At 32.3% G+C, this 23,466-nt stretch overlaps 1 protein-coding gene across 1 annotated transcript; it reads right to left on the reverse strand.

The window, feature by feature from the left end:
- Window positions 1-563: 563 nt before the first annotated feature.
- Window positions 564-23,465, reverse strand: LOC129952838 (carbohydrate sulfotransferase 11). Its single transcript, XM_056065693.1, has 3 exons — window positions 23,021-23,465; window positions 1,192-1,657; window positions 564-1,131 (listed from the first exon to the last, which is right to left on the reverse strand). The coding sequence occupies exons 1-3, from the start codon at window positions 23,297-23,299 to the stop codon at window positions 902-904; spliced, it is 975 nt and encodes a 324-aa protein (XP_055921668.1). The 5' UTR covers window positions 23,300-23,465; the 3' UTR covers window positions 564-901.
- Window position 23,466: the final 1 nt, after the last annotated feature.

Below are 23,466 nucleotides of genomic sequence, written 5' to 3' on the forward strand. Positions count from 1 at the left end.
CTCCGACGAAAAATAAATTAATTTGAAAGGTCCCGATGGATACAGCTACTATTTCCATGACCTCCGCAAAGAAACTCATTATCTGGACCGGCTTCGTAGCAGAGTTGGAGGTGTAATGGGTTGGGGAGCTATTTCCTATTATGACACCTGCAAACTACATGTTGTATTAACAACAATCAATGCTTTGTCTTATATTGAAAGCGGCCTTTCACACCATTAAAACATTTTTGTTTGTTAAATAAAATACTCCAGTTACTTCCAATTAAAGTAACGTTCGTAATAAGAAGAATAGTAATGCTCTAAAATGGTTTTTTTATTAAAGTGTCCTATTCAAGTGGTGCGAAATTTGGACCTTGCAGTTTGCCACTTTTTGATCAATAATTTTTCATTAATACTTAAATCCTTAGCATTAATTTTTTTTAAATAAAAACAATTAACTGAACTTGAGATTAAACAAAAAATAGGTCTCTAGCATGTTTGGACAAACCTAAGGGGTGTCCTATTCATGTGGCGAGGAGTGTATATAATTAAGTTTAAACTCCATTAAAACAAAACAACGAAAATTTGAAATTAAAAAAATAATTTATTCTCTATCTTTGACTTATTAACTAAAATTATGTCATATTTTATAAACATTTCAATATCAATGCTTAACCGAAGTTAATTGGTATTCTCTATCTTAATTCTTTACTTACAAATATCACATAGCAAAACTTGTAAAACAATATTATTTAAACAAATAACAACAAATAGCGTGTGTAACAAAAATAAGCTTATACTTATGTTTATGGTTTTTGTTTTCTTCTGTTATTTTGTTTTCTTATAAGATCAATAGTCCTCTTTTTGTACAATTTTATATAAATAAATATATTTAGTTGGAGACAGTTAAAGAAAAATCCTATCATCCAAATTCAAACCCTAGAACGTGTTCGACACCATAATCGAATAAACGAAAATCATCCATGTAAATCTCGTAGAGCCTTCGTATAGCACCGATGGGCAAAGGATCAAAATATTCACGCAAATGACTTTTAGTCCCTGATGATTTGTGCCCAGTGGGGAAAGTTAGATTATTGTCTCCGGTTAAGTACAAGGCCAATGCTGAATCGTCAAGGAGAGTTTCATATTTGCCTATAAAAAAGTAATAAATATTTAAAAAACGTTTTTTAAAGGTTTTTACTGAAATCTTACCGATTACATTGTATTTCATAGCACAAGGATGACAAAGTTTCGATATGGGTTCCCAATGTTCGTTGAAGGATTGATTGAATAAACTCACATCGGGTGTTAGGAGGTATTGGACAAATTCTCCAAATGTCACATCATCCCCATTCTCAAGTGAAGCATTGGATGGATTTACACGAAAACTCTTCACTATTTGGCGGCCTACTCGAGTTTGGAAGTATTTGGCGCTGGAGGATGTTCCTTCTAGTTTGTTTCTGTAGGCTGAGAGTAATCTTTCGAAGGGATGTCGCACCAACACGAAACGAGTGTATTCGGAGAGAACTGTATTGCGCTCGTCTTCAGTTAGTGAATTGAGTTTTTTAAACATATTTGGTGAGTGAGCGAGTGAGGCGGGAATTTGTAGAGGATCAGTGCCATTTTGCCAATTTCCGGTGAGTATCATTAGGACTCGTTTCCAATTAGTGCAGGCAACCTAGAAACACAAAGAAATTTATTAAAGGCTATAACTTTTGAAGATTATTTTTATGCAGAAAGAGGAAGTTTCAAAATAGGTTTGTATCAGTTATAAAGACTCGTCTTAAGTGACAAATTTTAACACCAAGATCAAAGAAAGTTGGAAAAAATCCATTTAAGACCATTTTTCATAGATAAAAGATTTTATTGTTTTTAAGTAATTAAATGAGATCGAACAGTTCTTAAAAAAACTCTTTCTACTCAAATGGTTTCCATGAAAACGTCTAAGTATTTTAGGAAAGTGTTTATTGTTTTTAATTAATTATGTTTACCTAAGTTGTGTTGTAGGATTAGGAAGGGTAGAAGGCAGTTGTTTAGATTTCGAAAAAAGAAACAATAAGTCGTTTTCCTTCTTAAGAAATTATTTATGTTTATCTAAGTTTCAGGTGAGTTACCTGTACAAGTTTATTTTTAAAATGTAGAAAAGCAATGATTTTTTTGGGTTTTTCAAAGTAAACATAATAGAATATTGCAGAGAAAGATTATGTAGGTTAGTGTATTTTTGTTGATTCCTATTTTGTTTATCTTGGAAAACTAGGAACTACTTTTGATGACGATGACGAATTGGTAAGAATTTTGTTTTGTTTTTGAAACATATGTTTTAAGTTTTCCAACTTAAGATAGGTATCCAGCTGGTAAACAATTTGAATTAAAAATGATTGAAAATGCAAAAAGTACTCGAGTTTATTTACACACATATGTACTTAAATAAATAAAACATTGTGGGTAAAGAATTGAATACGAATAAATTATGCGATGTAGGACGTGCACGTAATATTATGCTTTTGCTATTTTTAGCTTACATTTTGAAGAATGCAAAATAAAAAGTTAAAGGCGCTGAATAAGTAAATAAATTTGGAATTATAGCCTAAAAGTAGTACGTAGTGTGGGGTTGGGTCAATGAAGAAAAGTGCAATGGACTTTAAATTGATTACAAAGGCTATAGGTACTTACATAAAATTACTTTAATGATGTCGCATTGGAAACAGCGACTAAATTTCATATTTACATACCTTTCTGACACTCAGTGGAAAATTTTAAGAATTTTGTTTTAAACAATTAGCAGATTTTTTTTTAACATTCAACATAATAAATCGATTTACATAAGTCGAAGTAAAGGGTGATCATGCAAAATCCTCTGTCCTGAGAAGAGCTTGATCAATTTCATAGGTAAAATTACATTTCAATAATACATAAAATTGACTGTTGTTTTGTTGTCAATGGATTGATTGAATATGTTATTAAACTTCATTTAAATCTGCTTTTATAATTGAGAACGGGCTGTTTACCAACTGTGTAGTATTTTTCTATCTAAACCATTGGGTCGATTGAGTTAAAAATGGAAAATAAAGGTTTTAAGCGGATTACGATTAGGATTTTTTTTTCTTAAAACCAAATTTGAAAATTCTAATTTTCTCAAAAACGGCCCATAAAATGTTGGTTTAAAATATTTTTTGTTTGGGGTTATTACAAGATAATTGGCTTTGTATTACGAATTACTCCAGAATAGTACACTTCAAAGAACCGTTGTTTTGTATATGAATGGATTTGTATATTTTTTTATTAGCAAGAATAATCTAATGTACACAAAATATCCAATTTGTTTTGGATTTTTAAAAAAATGTTTTATTTTTTTTAATTCAATGTATCAAAAATGAGTCAATACATTTTTAACAAAATTAAATGCAGGAAATAACTGCATACGAAAAATATTTAAAAAAAATTATAAATGTGGGGTGCTAGAAACATTCCGGATTTTTTTGGTCAAGTTCATTATTATCCATGTTTTGCTACCCAAGAATGTACACATTTTTTTATATTTTCTATAATGCAATAAGATCATAAACAAATTAAAACAAGTTAAAATAATCCACACAATAAATGATGGTAACAAAAAATTAAATAAATTCAGAAATTCTGCTGCTAAAAACTAAATAATTCTTTAAAATTAATATTGTGTCAAATAACCTTTATTTTCAATAACTTCTTGGTATCTACGAGGCATTGACATGATAAAATTATCGATTATAGAGGCAGGAATAATCTCATACTCATTCTTCAAAGCTGCAAAAAGAGAGCTTGTTGAAGTGTGCGTTGTCTTTCCAAGCATCCTTTTTAAAACTGCCCACAAGTTTTCGTTGGGATTTATATCGGGAGATTGGGGCGGCCACTCTAAGACACAAATATTTGTTGTTGCGAACTACTCTTTAAGCAGCTTTGAAGAATGTTTGGGATCATTATCCTGCTGAAAAACCCAAAGCAAAGGCATTTCCTCTTCAGCATATGGCAGTATTGTTGACTCCAAAATATCACTATATTGAAAACGGTCCATAATTCCTGCGATTTGATGTATCGGACCAACGCTTGTAACGGAAAAGCAACCCCAGACCATCACCGAAGCACCACCGTGCTTAACCGTAGGGAGTACATTTGCTGGCTTTAAACGTGTTCCTTTCGAACACATTACTGTCATTCTACCAGCGGAGTAAAATAAGTTGAATTTGCGTTCATCACTGAAAAGCACACTTTTCCATTTGCTTATAGTCAAGTTCATATGATTCATATAAATTCAACCCTGATTAAATATTTTAATTAATTGAAAGTCTTTCCGATACACCTATCATATTTTACATTTTTTTACGATGTTTTTCAGTAAGTAATGGCTTTTTTGCTGGTCGGAACGCGTAAGGACCGCAATACCTTAAACGACTCCTTACTGTAGATGACGCTATAGATACATTTAGATCCTCACGTAAAAGGGTCCTTAAGAACAAAATTCTTTATGCGCCTATCTGTTTCAGTTTTTATTTTGAGAGGGGTTTTTGATAATGTCATAAACCGTTAAAGTTGAAATTTTTAGCATTTCAGCGATTACGTTTTGTTTTGTACCGGCTTGATACTTTTTTAACACTTTATAATGAATAGCGTTTGTGTGACGTGTTTTAGCCATTTTATTAATCGAATTAATTTCTATTAATTATGTTATCCAAATGACAAGAAAAACCGTTACCTAAACATCAAGATTTGAAGTTTTGTTTAAAATCCGGTTAGTTTTGAGCAGGGATGTTATGGGGTAAATTTATATATTTTATATTTTTTTTACCATCACATCATTATTTTTTTTAAAGTAATTATAAAGTACACCAATATGTTAACCAATTTTTACCAATTTTAGTAGCATTTGCGTATTATTTTGTGTAGATTTCAATTTCTTATGAAAAAACCTGACTGTTGGATTTTTATAAAACAATTGCTAAATTTTAAAAACAATATTTTCTGTGAGATAAAATTATGTGGTTTGAAGTCAATATTTTTAATTTTTTGAAAAGTTATTTGAGTCTAAAGTAAATTACATTTTTACATGACCAAAAATTACGGCGAAAAATACTGTAATGTCCCAAAGGCAGTAAGAATGTTTGGTCATTTGTAAAAAACATGAGGAATTCTCTCTCTTCCTACGCTTGTTGTCAATGACACTCCTTTAGTTAGCTCTATTGATAAAGCCAACTTATTTGCAGGGCAGTTTGCGTCAATTCCACCTTACCAGATAGTGTCATGACTCCCCCAGTTCTTGAAATCGTAAATGATTCTATGGGACCAATATTTTTCGTACTCGAACTGTGGTGAGAGTTCTTAAAGATCTCAATATTCATAAATTCTCTGGTTTAGATGGTATCCTCGCCATTATTCTGAAGAGGTGTTCTTCCACGCTAGCAAAACCACTGCGTAAGCTTTTCCATCTATCCTATTCTTCTGGGCTCGTTCCGAGTAGTTGGAAAACTGCATTTGTTCAGCCAATCCCAAAAAAAGTCTAATCTTCTTCTCCAACAAATTACCGACCGATAGCACTAACGTCCCTTCTTTCTAAGGTCATGGAAATGCTAATTAATTATTAGCTTTATTAGATTAGAAATTTTCTTTCGAACCGTTCAATACAAGTTGTTTTGGACGGATTCAAGTCTGAAAATCATAAAATAAATGCTGGTGTGCCCCAGGGCTCCGTATTGTCTCCGACCCTGTTCCTCATTCTTATAAATGATCTGTCTGCTACTTCTCATCCAATACATTGTTTTGCTGACGATAGCTCTCTTAGCTTTTCAGACTCACATCCCTCTTTTTCGGATGTGGAACTGCAACGAACCAAAGTATGATTAGCTCATTAAATTCTTACCTAGCATTGTACAATGGGGAATAAAAAATCGTGTGGAATTTAATGCTTCAAAAACGCAATGCTGTCTTGTATCGTTAAAGTGAGATAAACCCTCTTTGCCATTATCTATGCGTGGAGCTTGCATCAACGAAACGGAAAATCTTGACATCTTCGGAATGTGCATCAGCAACCAACTTTTGTGGACCGATCACATACGCGATGCTGCCAAAAATGCCGCAAGATGTCGAAGTTTTTTGAGACGTTGGATTTGGCTGCAATTTACAAAACCGTATGCCTCCGAAACTTGAATATAACTCTCATCTGTGGGCTGGTGCTAAAGTAACTAATTTAACCCTCTTGGACAGTACTCAAAAAAGATCTTTTAAAATTATTGGTGACAGTAACATCATCAATTCGTTTACGTCAATCGAACATGGAAGCAAGGTTTCTTGCCTCAACCTTTTTTACCGTTATTTTAACGGACTATGCTCAAGTGAAATAGCCAGTTGCAGTCCTCCCTTAAACAATTTAACCGTAAAACACGCGCTTCTAGGAATGCCCATCAGTTTACCCTTGAGCCTAACTTCGGCCGTACTATGAAGTACAGATATTTATTTTTTTAGCCGTATTACGCGAATGTGGAACGCCTTGCCACGCTCTATCTTTCCCTGTCATTGCAATTTTATTTTTATTTAATTACAAAAAAAACATGACAAGCTAACTTTCTCAACGGACTAATTCGTGACTGGTTGAGTCATTTCAGGGGCTATTTCCGCTGCATTCGGCCATGGATAAATAGCGAAGGAAGTATCTTCACGATACTAAGGCGGTTGGCCAGACTTTCGTCAATAATACCAGACGAACGTTGGGGATTCGCTGTGACGTTATTTAAGGGGGTAAGAAAGAGGTGCTTTAGATAAAAAGTTTACATTGTTAGATTTTTTAATTAGCTTTAGTTTTCGTTTATTTTTTTTATTATTATTTCATTTTATTAATTTTATTATAACAATTTTTTTTTGTTGGTGAATGTTTTTTTTTTTTTATTATTTTTTTAATTTTATTTTTTTTAAACTTAATTCGAAGCACAGATTTTTAGTTTTTCTAAGATATCGTTAAAGTTCTTAGGTTTGTGTCATTTACATCTAGTAGTTACCTTAGGCACGAAAATAAATAATGTTTAGCACGCGACGAGCTGAGCCGTGCAACCACAAGCGTGCTGTAGCCTCTTCCAGTACTCCAAAGCATTCCCCCTTGGAGACCTGGCTCCTAACAATGGCTTTAAAAACTAAATAGCTGTCACACAAATTTTTCTAGATTCTAATAGATGCTGTCTTAAATAAAATGTGATTAAGTGATTTTAAATCAACAACAGCAAAAACTTTCGAAAAACTTAAATTTTTTTAAGTTAAAAAATCTTTTTTTTATTAGTTTATTCAAGAAGACCATTCAAACAGTCAAAAACTCCACATAATTGCGTTTGAAATACATATTCTATTAATTGTTTTTCGCCTAACCTTGAAGATCCAAAAATAAACTAGAAAACCTACTTGAATTTCAAAATGGAGTTGATTGTCCAAAATTATAAAATTGATTACGTTTATTGAAGATAATAGACAACACTACCTTTTTATCTGCCTTTTTATGGTACTGGAATTTATTTTTCAGAACAACTTATCAAATAACCATTACTCATAAATGTTGACATAAAAGTTACTCATGATCGTATGTATACATAATTATGTCGTACAAATTTCTTAGAAAATATAAAGTGAAGGCATCAAGTAGGCAGATACCTGCCTTATCTATTAAAAAACATCGAAGTTAACGTTGACGCATTCAATAAAAACGTTAAACTTTTGTTTTTGTTCAATTTTGAATTTCCACAATCTTATCAAAATCCCTTTTATCATTTTGTAAATTACTGTCAATAAGCTATCATTTCAATTCTTCAAGTTCGAAAATTATTTAAAAGAATTCCATTCATGTTCATCAATTAAATTATAAACTTCAATAGCGAAAAGTTATAATTTTCATCGAATCGACTTGGGTACTTTCTCCGTTGATCCGTTGGTCGCCTTGGTCTGGGTTTAAGATGAAATCAAAAGTGCATCATTTGTTGTTGTTGTTTCTTTTGTAACTTCCAGCCTCAGCCTCAGCATCGTGTACTAAGATTCTCTTGGACTCTTGGTTAGATTTGTTGTTTGATGCTGTTGCTTATGTCTACCATCATAAGACAAGCGCAACATTCAACTTTCACGAAAGTCATTCAATTAAGAGAGAAGCCAGATAGTGCATTATTCCAAAGTAATAGGAGAGGAGGTGCCTACGACACACTGTATATGATAGAAGGAAGTAAACCTGTCACACCCCAGCGGTACCTAACCTAGTCAGTTGCTACCAGATCACCTATAGACACAAATATTTAATACTTTTAATCTTCCCGAGGAGGTCTTGAATAAGGTTGGTCAACCGCTTGCTTGGTTTGTGCTGTAGAAATGTGTAATGCCAATGCAAATTAGGTCGGAAAAGATCATACGATTCCTATTTAAATCGCTTAGCGCTACCGACCGGACCGCACGTGTTATGAAAATACTTCTCATATTCTCATTACGTATACTTGTTTTTGTTTTTTTTTGTTATTATTTCACTTATGACTTGTGAATGAAATAAACAACAACTGAAATCGAAAAGTTCTTACAAGTTTATAAGCTTATTTGTTTATGAAGAAAATTGTTTATTTCTTTATAAGCTGTAAGCTGTAATTGACATTTCAACTACGAGGCTTTGAGATAATGATTTGATTTGTAATTTTAGTATTATTCTTTTTTATATAATAATAATTATCGTTCGATAAACAGATACATATCTATTAATCATTAAAATAACGACTTCGACGATGATGACGATTATTTCTGAAAGGTGAAGTAAGCTTTATAGAATCACAAATTCATAAAATTAAACCGAACTGAACCGACCGACATGACACCTGGAAACGGAAAAGCACTTAAGAATATTTTACATACAGAAGTACACTGTACACAAAATACAGTTGCGGTAAAAAAAAACAGCACCAGACGAGTGATTTGTTTTTTGTTTAAAGATTAAAATGTTTGTGATGGAATAAAAGTTTTGAGGAAATGTGTAATGTGACTCATATGCTCTAAAAAACCTCAAAATTCTGAACTCAAGTCCAAATATACATATCAAATTTAAGTTTTATCAAACCATCCGTGTGTTTAATCACAAATAGTTCAGCGTTTCTTCAAGACTTAAGTAAGACAAGTGACGTCTAAAAACTTATGAAGATTCGTCAAAATAACCGGTGTTAATCTGAAAATCCTTTTTTGGAGTAAGTCGTTTTGACAGCTATCACTTGATTTAGGCTCAGTTTGATTTGTCATTGGGCAGGTTCAGAAAACATAAGGGAATTCATTTGAAGTCAACTTCCTGCTTTGTGCGTACATTTTGACCAAGGCAACTAGCTAGAATTTGAAGTGTGCTAAATTTTAAATTCAGAACTTTACTTCATAAACCTCTACCTTAACTTTAAGTTCATAGTATGAGAATTACCAAAAACACTTCTCAGGCAAGCTACAAGTCTATCACTATATGTAATTTTTGTTTTAAAGCAATATTACTTATTTTTTTGTCCAAATTGACAAGGGAAAACATCAAATAGAGTTGTGCAGAAAATACATAAATCATAAAGCAATAAAGTTCAGCTTGCAGTTGAATGAAAAAAAACATGATCAACTGTCATTTTGATAGAAATAGGCTTGACTTAATAGCTAGAGATTTTTCTCGATGAACTTTCCAGTCAACTTCCTAATAAATTTTATAATGAATAGACTTACGATGAGTTCTAAACATCGTTTGGAAAACGTGAGGAAATTTGAAAGGATCAGACCATGGTAGCTCTTTTAAGGCGAAATGTATGAGGTTCCAGTAAAAAGTTTTCATCCTATTCTTAGAAATCTCGTGATTGGGATGCATAATCAAGGTGGAGGTGGACCAAAGTGTTATATAGACAAAAGTGACATAAGGATCCTGATATTCATTAGACTAACGTTTAACAAATCTATGAACACTATGAACACGATGTAAAGAGTGCTGGGAAATTTTATAATTAATCGTACTAAGAGTAAGTTTTTTTAGAGAAAGCAATTGCCTGCCATTTAATTGGGTTTAGGTTAAGCCTATTGTTTTTGCAGCAAATAACAAAACTGTTAATATTGATTGTATCGTTTTGAATGATTAAAATGTTATTGTATCGTATCTATACATCATTTATCGGGTACATCATTTATAGCTAAGATAAAGAGTAGTGGTCCTAAATGACTACTTTGGGAATTCCTGATTTGGCAATGAAAAAAAGGTCGGAGAAAAATTAATTAAAATTGTGATGTGAAGAATTGAAGAGAAATCAAATTGAATTCAGCTTAAATGTAATGATAAAAGTTGGTCAAAATCTTTAGAATAATCAGTGTAATACAGTTGAACTCTTGACTGGGTTAAGTTTAGAGATTTGTCTGTAGTTACTTATGTCGGACTTATTTTTCTTTTGAAAGAATGCTTTAACAAATGCCTTATTTTTCTATATTGTTGGGAATTTACCTAAGAAATTTATAATCAATTAATTTTCGAGGTTCTGTAGCACGACCCCAAGATGGTGCAATTTAATTCTGCTAGCTTCTTTTTTGTAGGGTTATGTGAATTTTTTGCCTACGCAGATAAGACCGAGACGATAGACACATTGGAACGGAATATTTGTCGCGTTATGGCTGACATACGACTCCTAAGTGGCTCCATATGGCAAAATAAGTGCGGTTTTTTGGAATTCCATATATAGGACAGTAGAAATTGCCAACAAAACGATCCGCAGTAGCCAGATTTTTGTGTTTGAAAATTTTTTACAACTGAATGAAGATCTGTCAGAATAATAATAAAAAAACACAAATAGAAGAAAATTTTGTAAAAATCAAAAGTTAAAATTAACTTAGCAAAAAAAAAAATAACTAAAACTAATAAAATGGACAAAAAAAAGGTAGTTTTACTATTGTTTCAAGGAGGGGGTTTGTTCGTAGACTACTACATTAACATGTGGTGTTGAAGAGCTGTGTGGAGGAGTTGGTTGGTTGGCACTATCTGTACATCATGGACTGTTTATTTGGATGTTTGTCTACAAAAAATATAGTTTTGTTTTAATCAAATTACAAAAAAAAAATGGCCATGATCGAAACTGAGATAAACTTTTGGTGAAAACATAGCAAAACTTAATTATTATCTTTTCTATTGTTTTCTCTTGCAAAGTAAGCCCAGTTAGTCCATTTGTATTGACAAAATTAAATAATATCAACAGTAACAGATTGATTTTTTTCCCCAATTTTTTTCCAAATGCACAACTAATCAACGAACACAGCCATCGAGATACAAATGCAATATCAATCGTACCAACATTTGAGAACGAAATCACATAAGATCCATTCGAGAATCGTATGAATGTCAAAAACCCATCCATAGCAAGATTCTACTCTAACTTTTATCGGTGTTATTCATACTATGGATATAGTTTTTGTTATTCGTGTAAAATCTTACACGATCCTATTAAAAAGAGGACCTCTCTGCTGGAATTTATTCGAACCCGAAATCAATTTAAACCATAATGGTAAACCCTTAAATTAATTCTTGAAAATCAATTTCAATCTAAAAAAAACACCTTTTACTAAAGTTAGATAGGAATTCTAGATTTGGCAAACTATTAGTAATTTTATTAGAAAAAAACTACTTCATGAATTTACTTAGCCTCAAAAAGCGTAATATATTTGTTTTGCTGTTAAAAAATTATATCTCATAAATCTTAAGGCCAACAAAACTTTGTAGACCAGATTTAATATGACGTTAAAAAAATATTATAATTATAAAATCAATTCCTTCACTTTATAAAGTTGATAATGATGATGTTTTGTGGTGCTATTTTTTTAACCGCAACTGTAAGTGTGTAAATTGAAATGAGTAGGTAATGAGCGATCGTATTTGCGCACTTTAGAAGAAAAAAAGTATTTGTTTTTTTTTAATAGGCAATTACTACCAACTATATAAAGATATGTATATTGTATAGTGGAGGGCTGTGAATGACCAAAGGTTGATTGACTTCGTGATTGACATGGTCGGATGTTAAAAGATTTGTCAACATTTTTTGTTTATTTTTAGTTTAGTGCGTAATAAAAATAACTATTTTGTTCTAACTGAAGCCTATACCAGCTAAAAATAATTAAACATATTTTATTACAACCGCCACCGTAAAAATATGAACTCTTATTTCATTTATCGTTAGAATTTAGAATAAGTCCATCAAATAAATTGTTTTTTTTTGCCAACGAATTCTTGATCTCTTTTAATTTTACCGCGCTAACCTCTTCAGGATCGAAGAAGATAAGATCAAGTATATTCTCGTCAGATAAATTTCAAACTAATTCAAAGAATTTAAAAGCTTTAAATTATTATCTGAGACATCAGTTTATTTGCATTTAAAAAACGTTTTTGAGTTTTAACATCCATAGAATTTGCATTAATTGTTTATGTAGCATCCAAATATAAGTGATGACAGCAAGGAATTTACAATCGGGTTTAAATGTTTATCTTATTGAGACGGTATCACTTCGGTTGTTATGGTTTGTTCACATGTTCCGTAACGAATTTATGGGGAAGAATTATATTTAGATAAGTCTCGTCTACATTTTTCGTCAGTTGGGGGAGGATTATAGTAAAATGTCTTTAATAACTTCGAATATAAAGTTATTATAATCGGTCCGGTTTCTTGAAGTTTCAAGGTCCCTAGATCCCTAGAATCTAAAACGAAACAAATTTCATTTGGAAACAAAATTTGCTTGCAGAAGTTCCCGCGCGGATACACTTATATGAAAATGTCACAATTTTTGAAAGCTGCTTAACAATTGTTCACATTTGTTAATGTTTAGAAAAATAAAGTTTTTATTTTTTTATGTTAAGTTGTCATAATAGTCTCAAAAAGTATCCTCTGTTCGATTTGCAAATGGAAACTTACAGAACTAAATAAAATATTTTTTTCCGGAATAAAGTTCATACAATTTTGAATTGATTGTTAATCGTTTGTTTGGTCAAACTGGAAGCTTTTCATTAACGGGTAACGGGTATTTTTTTGAAAGTGTTGTTTTTTGACAGCTGTCACTTGATTTATGCGCAATTTAGGTTAGCATTTAATAATAAAAACACTGACAAAATGACCAAAATAAATACAGTAGACTCGCGATAGCAAAATCACCGTCTTACGTGAACACTTGTTTTCTTTTTTACATTGACTACTCTGTAGCGTGAACAGTTTGCGAAAGCCCCATAATGTGAACAACTTTTAAATGTGTTTGACATACAAAACATAGCTTCCTTTGATGGTTTTTCGGTTTTTCAAATCGTTTTACTAAATGGGGAATATTGTTAAGTATTTTATTATTTAATTTAGTTTGGCATTTGTCTTAGTGCGCGGTTTTGGTTTATCGTAATCAAAAGGAAGATTTTCTTAAAAAATTTCGCAAAAAGTCCCAAAATCCTTGTCTTTGAAGGATAAAGTAAGTGTTTTAGAAAAATTAAAAGGAGGATCAAGCGTAACCAGCTTTGCGAAGCAATACAATGTTGCGCTATCAACAAAAAATCGGAGAACATTTTAATATGTGTTAACAATACATTTTCTGGACCTGAAATGCGGAAGACCATGAAGCGTTCTGAACTTCCTAAAATCGAAAAAGCTCTTTACCGTGTCGGTTCATCAAACAGCGAGAATTAAAGAGATTATCCAGTCAATGGATTGATGGTTAAGGAAAAAGTTAAATTTTTCCATTCAAAAATTAATGAAACTCAGGACGATTTTAATGCGAGTGACGGATGGTTGCAAAAAATTTAAGAAGCGTTATGGTGTGTTTTTTATCAAAATAAGTGGAGAAAAGTTATCTTCTAGACCTGACCTTGTGGACCCTTTCAAAAACAAGCTGCAAGCCAAAATACAAGAGCTAGGTTTATCTCACAATCATCAGGACGATTTTAATGCGAGTGACGGATGGTTGCAAAAAAATTTAAGAAGCGTTATGGTGTGCTTTTTTATCAAAATAAGTGGAGAAAAATTATCTTCTAGACCTGACCTTGTGGACCCTTTCAAAAACAAGCTGCAAGCCAAAATAAAAGAGCTAGGTCTATCTCACAATCAAATATACAATGCGAATGAATCCGGATTATTTTGGAAGCTGTTTCCTGACAAGACATACGTATGATCTCAAGAAAAAATGCTCCTGGCAGAAACACGGAAAAACAGCGCGTCACTTTTCTTGCTTGTAAAAATCCAACAGAAGAACATAAAGTTAGACAAACAATCCTCGATCGTTGAGGAATTTTAAATCTCCTGTCGTGTAGTCAAATGACAGCTGCTCTTTTTGAAAGTTGGTTTCGTCAATCCTTCGTACCACAGGTAGGAAACAGATTGCAATTTTGAATTGATTTTAAATGTTTTCATGTGTAGGCCAAAACATTTTTAAAACACCAAGGGTTGCCCACCAAAGCGCTTCTTTTAATTGATACGGCTCCATTTCATCCACCCGAAAACGAATTAACATCTGAGGACGGGTTAATAACTGCAATGTTTATGCCGCCGAATGTCACGACCCTCATACAGCTGATGGACCGAAATGCTAAAAGACTAAAAAAAAATTTGTACTGAAATAGTCTTCTGGCATCAATTGTGGCCGAAAAAACTGATGTTATTGAAGCATTCAAAAAATTGACGACGTTAAGAGACGCTATTTGCTATTTAAATTCGGGTTGGCAACGTCTTAAAAAAAAACAATAGCAAAAATAGCTGGACGAATATTTTAAGCTCAATAAGAAATGAAAAAGACTCTGAAGAGGATATCCCACTAGCTGTTTTGAGAGGAAGAATTTGTTCACCAATCAACTCTCAAGAGGAACGTGCACTAGAACTTCTACACGCAGTTAATCCAGAAGTTTGAATATTTTCTCTTGTATGCAGAAAAATATTTGATTCGATTTGCGCTCTTCTATGTAGATAATTTTTTCGGTTGCTAATGGAATGAAGATCTTCCAAACGACACCGAAACAAACGAGGTTTTGATCAGTGACGAATGTGAAAGCAAGGATACTATTCTGGAAACAGCACATACCAGAATAGAGCCTAGGGAAGCAATCGACATTTTCAATAAGGCTTTGGAATGGGCTGAATATGAAAACGTTAATACAGCAGACATCAGCTTACCTTCGCGAAAAGGCAGTTTTCAGCTAAATAGAAAAAGAAATTTAAGGAAAGGATTAAGCTTTCTTTTCTTTAATTGCAACGCAATTACATTTTTGTATGTACATTTACATTTGAAATTAAAAAAAAAAACAAATGAATTTCAGTTAAAACAAAAATCTAATTTATTTTAAAAAATTTAAGAACTACACCTTCGTCAATATGAACAACTTCGATAACGTGAACACGCTCAGTTTTTAATAGTTCACGTTACCGCGAGTCTACTGTAAGCAAAATAACAATCAATTTATTAAAAAAAACATTTTTGGTGAGCTCATCATTATCTCGCTTCGTGGGCTTTTTTCGAGGGATTTTCCTTTCCGTAGATCAAAACCAGATATTTTTTTAAACGTTGGCGCACACAAAGGGCTTTAAGACTATTCGTAAAATGTTTAAAGGTTAAAAGCAATTCAAATGTAAGGAAAATAGTAAAGGCCAATGCAGATTTACCTAAATTTTTGAATATCGAAATGAAAAGGAAAAACAAAGTTTGTAAAGTATTCTATATTCTTAATGTGCGGCTGAAAAAACAATTTTAATATCGTTTGGCTTAATATTTTAATATATTGATATTTTAATGTATTTAAAATAGATTAAATTTGTTTTGATTTATTTCTTTTGTGGCATATATTAATGTATTTTATACATTATATGCTTCGCTCAATCATCGATAGGGTGAATGATACTGCTATCGATTGCTAAAAGGTGATGAGGGTTTCCTCAAAGCATGTACCGCTCATAGATAAAGGAATTGGAGTGATTTTGAATGATGTGTTTTTTAATTTGCTCGATTAATACAGGGGTTTCCAATAAAAGTTTAAATTTTGATATTAAAAAGTAGAGTATTTTTTTAAAGAGAAATAATATTAAATATTGTAAAAATAATAAAAAAGGATTAGGCCAAAACAGGGCATAATCCTTTTTTAATTGACCTAAAGAAGAAATGTAAATGTGTTTAATCGAATCATTCCGGTAGTCAATTGTGATCCACTTTTAAAGGAATAACATAACTATAAAACTTTTTCTGAAAAACTGGGATTGTTTAGTTGCTACATTTATTTTATTTAAACCATTTTAGAAGTCATTCCTCCTTAAACAGATACAGAAGCAGTTTTTAATACATGAATTGTCAAACTAAATTTATTTCTTTGAATAAAGATTTCACGGTTACAACGACAGAAAAAATACACCGACATAAAGTTCTTTTCTCGGGTTTCAAATTTAAAAGATTTTCTTTTGCTTCAAAATGATCTAAATTTATTTGTTGACTGGTGCAAGTCAAATGATTTGTTGTTAAATATTGACAAGTGTGATTGTATGGCCTAATAGAACTTTGTTAAATATTATTTCAATCTATTTATTTATTAATTTGTCTACAAGCTTAAAGCTAACAGATTTGATCTTAAAAATTAAAATATTACAAAATTATATTAAAAAGTAAATAATAAAAGTATATTGGCCTTAAACAAATCCCTAGAATTACTTAATTCAATAAATTGACAAACTTCATTGAATTGCCTTATCGATCTACAAATCGGCTCATTAATACCGTAGCTTGTTCTGTGAAAAGATTCAAACAGAAATTTTCTACCACGCAAAGCTCTTGACGGAACATAAATTGGTACAATTAAAAGCAAAGATGGACAACGTACGTGGTAACATAAAATATCCCTCACAAGCGTTATACCATGAATTTTTCTTCTTGATTCAAGAGACTTGATGCCTAGAAAAAGGCATCTTGCTTTATAATCTGGGATAGAAGTCCACTTCATCTTATAAAATATGAATCTAGTAAACCGCCTCTGAACCTTTTATAAACGATCAGAGCAGGTCTTAAAACCCGGATTCCAAATGACATCTGCATATTCCAATATAGATCTCACAAGAGATATATATAAGCATAGTAATGCGTAAGCATCACTGAAATCAACACAATTACGTTTTATAAATCCTACAGTTGAGTTAGCTCTTCCAATTACATAATCCATGTGACTTTTAAAGGAATAATTTTTGTCCAATATAACACCTAAATCTTTTATGTTTTCTACACAAGATAATACATTATCGATCGTGTAGTCAAAGCTAATGTGGATATAGGACCTATAGAAGGAGATAGCATTGCATTTTTTTATATTTAATTCTAAACAATTTAATTTACACCATTCGGAGACATGGGTAAGGTCGTCCTGTAGCAGCTTGCAATCATGGAGACAATTGATTTTTAAGAAGAGTTTCAAATCATCAGCGTAAAGGAGGTATTGAGAATATTTTATCACTGTAGTTATATCATTTATAAAAATATTAAAGAGGAGCGGACCCAAATGACTTCCTTGAGGAATACCTGAGCTGCATTGAATAGATCTCGAAAAAGTGTTATTTATTATGACTTTTTGAGATCTTCCCATTAGATAAGACGACAGCCAATCAAGAAGGGTAGAATGTAAACCATAAAGTTTTAATTTGTGTATTAAAGTGGAATGATCCACCGAATCAAAAGCTTTACTGAAATCGGTATATATCGCATCTACTTGATTCCTACTTTCAAACGAATTTAACACATAATTTGAGAAAAGAGCTAAATTAGTTATTGTAGAACGACCGGAAACAAAGCCATGTCGGTCAGAAATATGCTCTCGGGTTATGAATTCCAATTTATTTTTTACCAGGTTCTCAAACAATTTAGGAATGGCAGACAACTTGGAAATACCACGATAGTTCTCAATTATTTTTAGGTCCAGATTTATGAATTGGCACAAGATAAGATATTTTCCATTCACTTAGAAATATACCCTGAGATAGAGATTGATTAAATATGCAATACAAAGGATAGCATAGAGACTTAGCACAATTTTTTAAGAAAAAAACGGGTATAGTTTTGGGCTTTATAGACTGGAGTCCTGAATATATTTCTTCTAAACTGAGTTGTAATCCTCCGATATCAATGCTACAGGTTGAATTATCTAAGAGTGTACTATAACTGTAATTTTTAGCAGGTGAATAAACGGATTGAAAAAAGTCAGCAAATAGACAAAGTATTGATGATGTGTCTGATGCTTCAGTGTCTCCAAATGTCATTTGCTTTGGGTAGCCTGACGTATTTCTTTTCACATTTATATATGGCCAAAACGAAGAAGTATTTGTCTTAATGTTAGTTTCAATATTCATTATATAACACTTGTGAAGGAATTTATTAAGAACAAAAAAATCTTTGCGCAGTTTGCTAAAATTAGCGTAGTCTAAATTATCATTAGTTCGCTTAAATTTGTTAAAAGCTTTACGTCTTAAATTTTCAGATTAATTATTTGCTTGTTGTACCGTCTTCTCGAAGACGGAACGAATCTACTAAAACTGTCGAAAATAATAGACACGAAACGCGAATACTTTTGTTGAAGATTCAGATTGACAAAATTAATTGACCAATCATAATTTTCAAGAAAATTGTTAAGTTCAATGAAGTTTACCTTTTTAAAGTTAAAGAAGCTAGAACATTGCATTGATTCATTTGATAAATACGTGTACAGTTTAAATTCAATAAATAGTTCCTTATGGTGTAGAGATTCATTAAGTAAAGAAAAGGGAACAATTGAGACTTTTGAATTAAAAAAGTCATTACATACAAAAATTAAGTCTAACAAATTACATATTTAAAGAATTATGAATACAATTAATTTGGTTGAGATTAAGTGAATAAAGAGAATCAATTAAATCGAATCTATTCATTAAATAATATGTCGTTACAAGTAGTTGAACAGTTCAAAGACTTGGGCGTTATATTTTAAATTCAAATTTAACTTACACATTAATTAAATTGCATCCAAAGCAAATTCTTTATTTGGACTCATCAAAAGAAACTCATTGGAATTTAACGACTTTTAAACGATTCAATCTTAATTCTTTTTTAAGTTTTGACACAAATTAAGTTTCTGAACACAACCAAAATATTTGACATTAGATTTGACAACCAACAATCATTCTGTGGCACTTCAGAACACGGAGATTTATGGCTTAAAGGTAAACTCAAAAAAAAAAAATTCAGAACACGGAAAAATGTATTACATGACAGATCTGAGGATGTTTTGCATCGTGTGCGTCGTGAAACTTTAATTCCTACACTACAAATGACTGAAGAAATTTACAATGAGACATTGATCATGATAGAAGATATGTGTTTATTGATAGCAAATGCAGTATTGTCGTGTTTGGGAAATACAGCACCCAATCGTCATATTCACGATGCATTAATCCACGAATTGCAAAGGGAACAACAGTACGGCATTGGCCGAAACAGTGCGTACAAATGTTCTACAATTAAATCAACAACAAAGAATTGCGTACGACACTTTGATAGAAGCTGTGAAGAGCGGATCTGGTGGAATTTATTTCCTTGATGCTCCCGGAGGAACCGGAAAAACGTCCTTAATTTAATTGCTTTTGGCGAGGATCAGATCGCGAAATGATGTTGCTCTAGCGTTGGATCATCTGGAATAGCTGCGACTCTGCTAGAAGGCGGACGAACTGCGCATTCTGCCTTGAAATTACCATCAAACATGCAATTCACCGAAACACCAATTTGCAACATCGCCAAAAATAGCGCAATGGCTAGATTCTACAGGTATGCAAATTAATTGTTTGTGATGAATGCACAATGGCCCATAAGAGGTTACTGGAGGCGCTGGACAGAACATTGAAAGATCTTCGTGACAACCAAGATATTTTCGGTGGGGCCATGATTCTGTTGTCAGGTGATTTTCGTCAGACTCTTCCAGTTATTCCCCGATCAACTGTTGCTGATGAACCAAATGCATGTCTAAAATCATAGATCTTGTGGCAGTACGTCAAGACACTCCAATTAACAACTTACATGTGAGTATTTTTGCAACATGATGAAACTGCAAATGTGTTTGCGAAGCAGTTGTTAGATATTGGAAATAATAAAGTTGCAATGGACACGTCGACCGGATTCATCACATTACCCACAGATTTCTCTCATCATCACATCACAGATTCAAAAGAGGAGCTTATTCAGCGTGTTTTCCCAGATATAGCGCAAAAGTTCAATAACAAAAATTAGTTGGGTGAAAGAGCAATATTGGAAGCGAAAAATAAAGATGTCGAGGATCTCAATGCGACCATTCAGAATTTTCTTCCAGGACAGTTGGTTTCCTTTAAATCAGTCGACACCGTTATGAACCAGGATGACGTAGTGAACTATCCCACGGAGTTTTGAAATTCACTGGAATTGCCTGGATTACCATTTCACAATTTGAAGTTAAAAGTAGGATCAGTTGTTTATTACCCGTGGCATGATGGTTAGTTCGTTGGACTGTCATGCCAGAGGTCTTGGGTTCGATCCCTGCCTATGCCATCTAAAGTCTTTTCACGGGTACTGCCTCTTGCGAGGAATTGACAAATTCTCCAAGAGTAACTCTTGTCATGAAAAAGTGCTTTCTTAATTTATCCGTTCGGATTCGGCATATAAACTGTAGGTCCCTTCCATTCCTGATAACATTACTCGCACACAGAAATGGTTGAGAATTGTAAGTCACTAAGCCCTTGTTCCCAACGGACTGTTGTGCCACCCAATTTATTTCTTTATAACCTTATAAATAGCCAGTATTTCAACAAAACTCTGTTTTCTAAGTAAGCAACATGATGTGTCGAAAATAATAATAAAACTTCATTAAAAAAAATTCTTTTTTATTCAATAAGCTTTGTTTGTTTTGAAATTAATTTATAAAAAAGTTTAGGTCTTTTATTTATCAATTGAGGCAGTACGAAGTCCGCCGGGTCAGCTAATATAATATAAAATGTAATTCAAGTCTCTAGCGTTATTGGTTCTTAGGATATTTAGGGTTAACCAAAATTTTCAACTTTTTTTTAAATTACTATGGTAAAAAAAACACCCAAGCAATTTTTTTGGGATTCCTTTCTGCATTATTATCTATATAAAACAATTTATTTGAAGTCGATATCTTTACTGGTTCTTGAGCTATGTATGACGAAAAAACGTCGAGAACATACGTACACATCACGCAACCACAGACATCTATCTAAAGAAAATTATTTAGAATCTAGGGACCTTGAAACATCGAGAAATGTCAAAACTTTCAATTTGACAATTCGGACTTTAGGGACCTTGAAACATCGAGAAATGTCAAAATTTTCAATTTGACAATTCGGACCGATTACAATAACTTCTTATGGGAAGTTAAGAAACCAGCACATTGACAACAATAGTTAATTTTAATTAATAAACTTAATCCTATTTATAATTCACAACTGAAATTAAAAACGGGAATACACAAAAATAGACAACAGGCCAACATGTTATACGTAAATGTGTACCATAAATTTATTACTATATCTACTTAATTAATAATTCAAAGCTTCATCTGTAAACATTTTAATGAATTTTTCATTTTATTCGATCTTGATAAAAAATTAATTTAAATAAATCAATGTAAAACGTGTTGAAATATTATAATTATTATTAAATTCTTTTTTCAATTAAAAAGAATTCTTAAAGAATGCCTATACTATCTTATTGACCTTGAATAAAATGAATTCATCTTATCAAAGGTAAAAAATTAAAGACAAATCATCATTAGATTGACAAATACAACAAAAAAAATACTATCTATATAAAGTTGACCCTTAATTATTGTTATCTTGAACTTAGATTTCCACTCAATTAAATTCAAAAGAATTTTTACAAGCATCACGTTTTTTCAAAGCAAATCTTATTTAAAAAAATATTTCTTCGTAAGCGATTAAATTTGCACTCTCAGAAATAATTATAGATAGGTGTGGATCTAGAAAATCTAATGACTAGTCTCTAATGCAAATCTGGCTTCATATATAAATGCACATGCACCGAAATGATTTGTTTTTCCCTTCCAAGAATAAGTGAAATACAATTCTCGTCATAATCCACACGAAGCACAAATGAAAAATAATATTTCAAGCAATTATAAATTAAATTAAGATGGACGTTTTTTCATAATGCGACACCCAATTCTAAACTAAAGATTTTAAATTCTCAGAAAAATTAATTCTAATAATTTCACAATTCAAAAATGTATAAATATGATTCTATGAGACCACATGCTATCAACAAGTTTCAAAATAATTCGCTCAGATCATGATCTTGAACAACATTAAGGCAGAACTTCTTGCGCCATCGCCACATCAAAATCAAATCACATGTGCTGGGGTCTTGGGTACATAATTATGTACATACTTTAATGTTTATCAAGGCACTTCAAAAATTGTGTCCCTAAGTTCAATGCTCCAAGTTCAATTTAGCACAACGGCAGACAAATAAAAACAGAAAACAATTAAAACATAAAATCATGAATTTTAAAAGTGATGCAATAATAATTTTAATATTGATAAATATGTTCACTCAACATTATTTAAAAAACCAACGATCAACAAAAATCAAAACAACAACAAAAAAATAAAAAGAATTCATAAAAGAAAAACGAAGAACAAACTTCGAAAGAAAGAAGACGACAAAATTGAATACAATCGACCCACGAGCGAGCACGACAAATGCAGTGCTCATCATCACCATTGTCGTTATAAGTTAACATAATTTTTTAAGACTCAATAGTCCCCTCGTGCCCTCAGGGTATTTAAGATAAGACTCCGTCAGACGACGACGACGCGACACGGGACAGAATTGGAGCAAGATCAACACAACAAACAACAAAAAAAAAGGAAGGAACCGGTGTAAAGAGGCAATAAATTCCAAAAAGCTATGTTTTGGCATAACTAAAACAACAATAAAAATGCGTAGGTAGGAACACATATTTTCAATGTTTCAAAAACTCAAAACTCACCTTGGGAACATAACAATACATAAATTTATGCTCGGGATCCACGATCATATGTTCCATTTGTTCCTCGGTTAGATCTTCAAAAGTCTGCGTACTGTATCCCATAGTTTCGCACATTTTTTGCAGATATTCCTGCCTTTGGATGTTTATGGTCTGAGTCAGTTCCAGACCATGCTTGGTGATCTTAACGTTATAATTGTCGGCATCGTCGAAGCATTGCACTCCCGATATTAGCGCCACTGTTAGGATTACAACACTGGTAATCCTATTGCGTAGGATCATCGTTGTTTTAATGAAAATCTTATGTCGTCGGCGGCGGCGGCTGAGTCGTCGTTTCCGGCGGCAGCGTCAGCGTCGTCCGGTAATGTTAAGCGAATCAAGAGTTCTGCGAAATGCACGGTTAACATTGATAATAGGCGGGTTTTAAGTGTGTCGTGGATTGTGCGAGG

Source organism: Eupeodes corollae, chromosome 3 (genome assembly GCF_945859685.1).
Source record: "Eupeodes corollae chromosome 3, idEupCoro1.1, whole genome shotgun sequence".
NCBI lineage: Eukaryota > Metazoa > Arthropoda > Insecta > Diptera > Syrphidae > Eupeodes > Eupeodes corollae.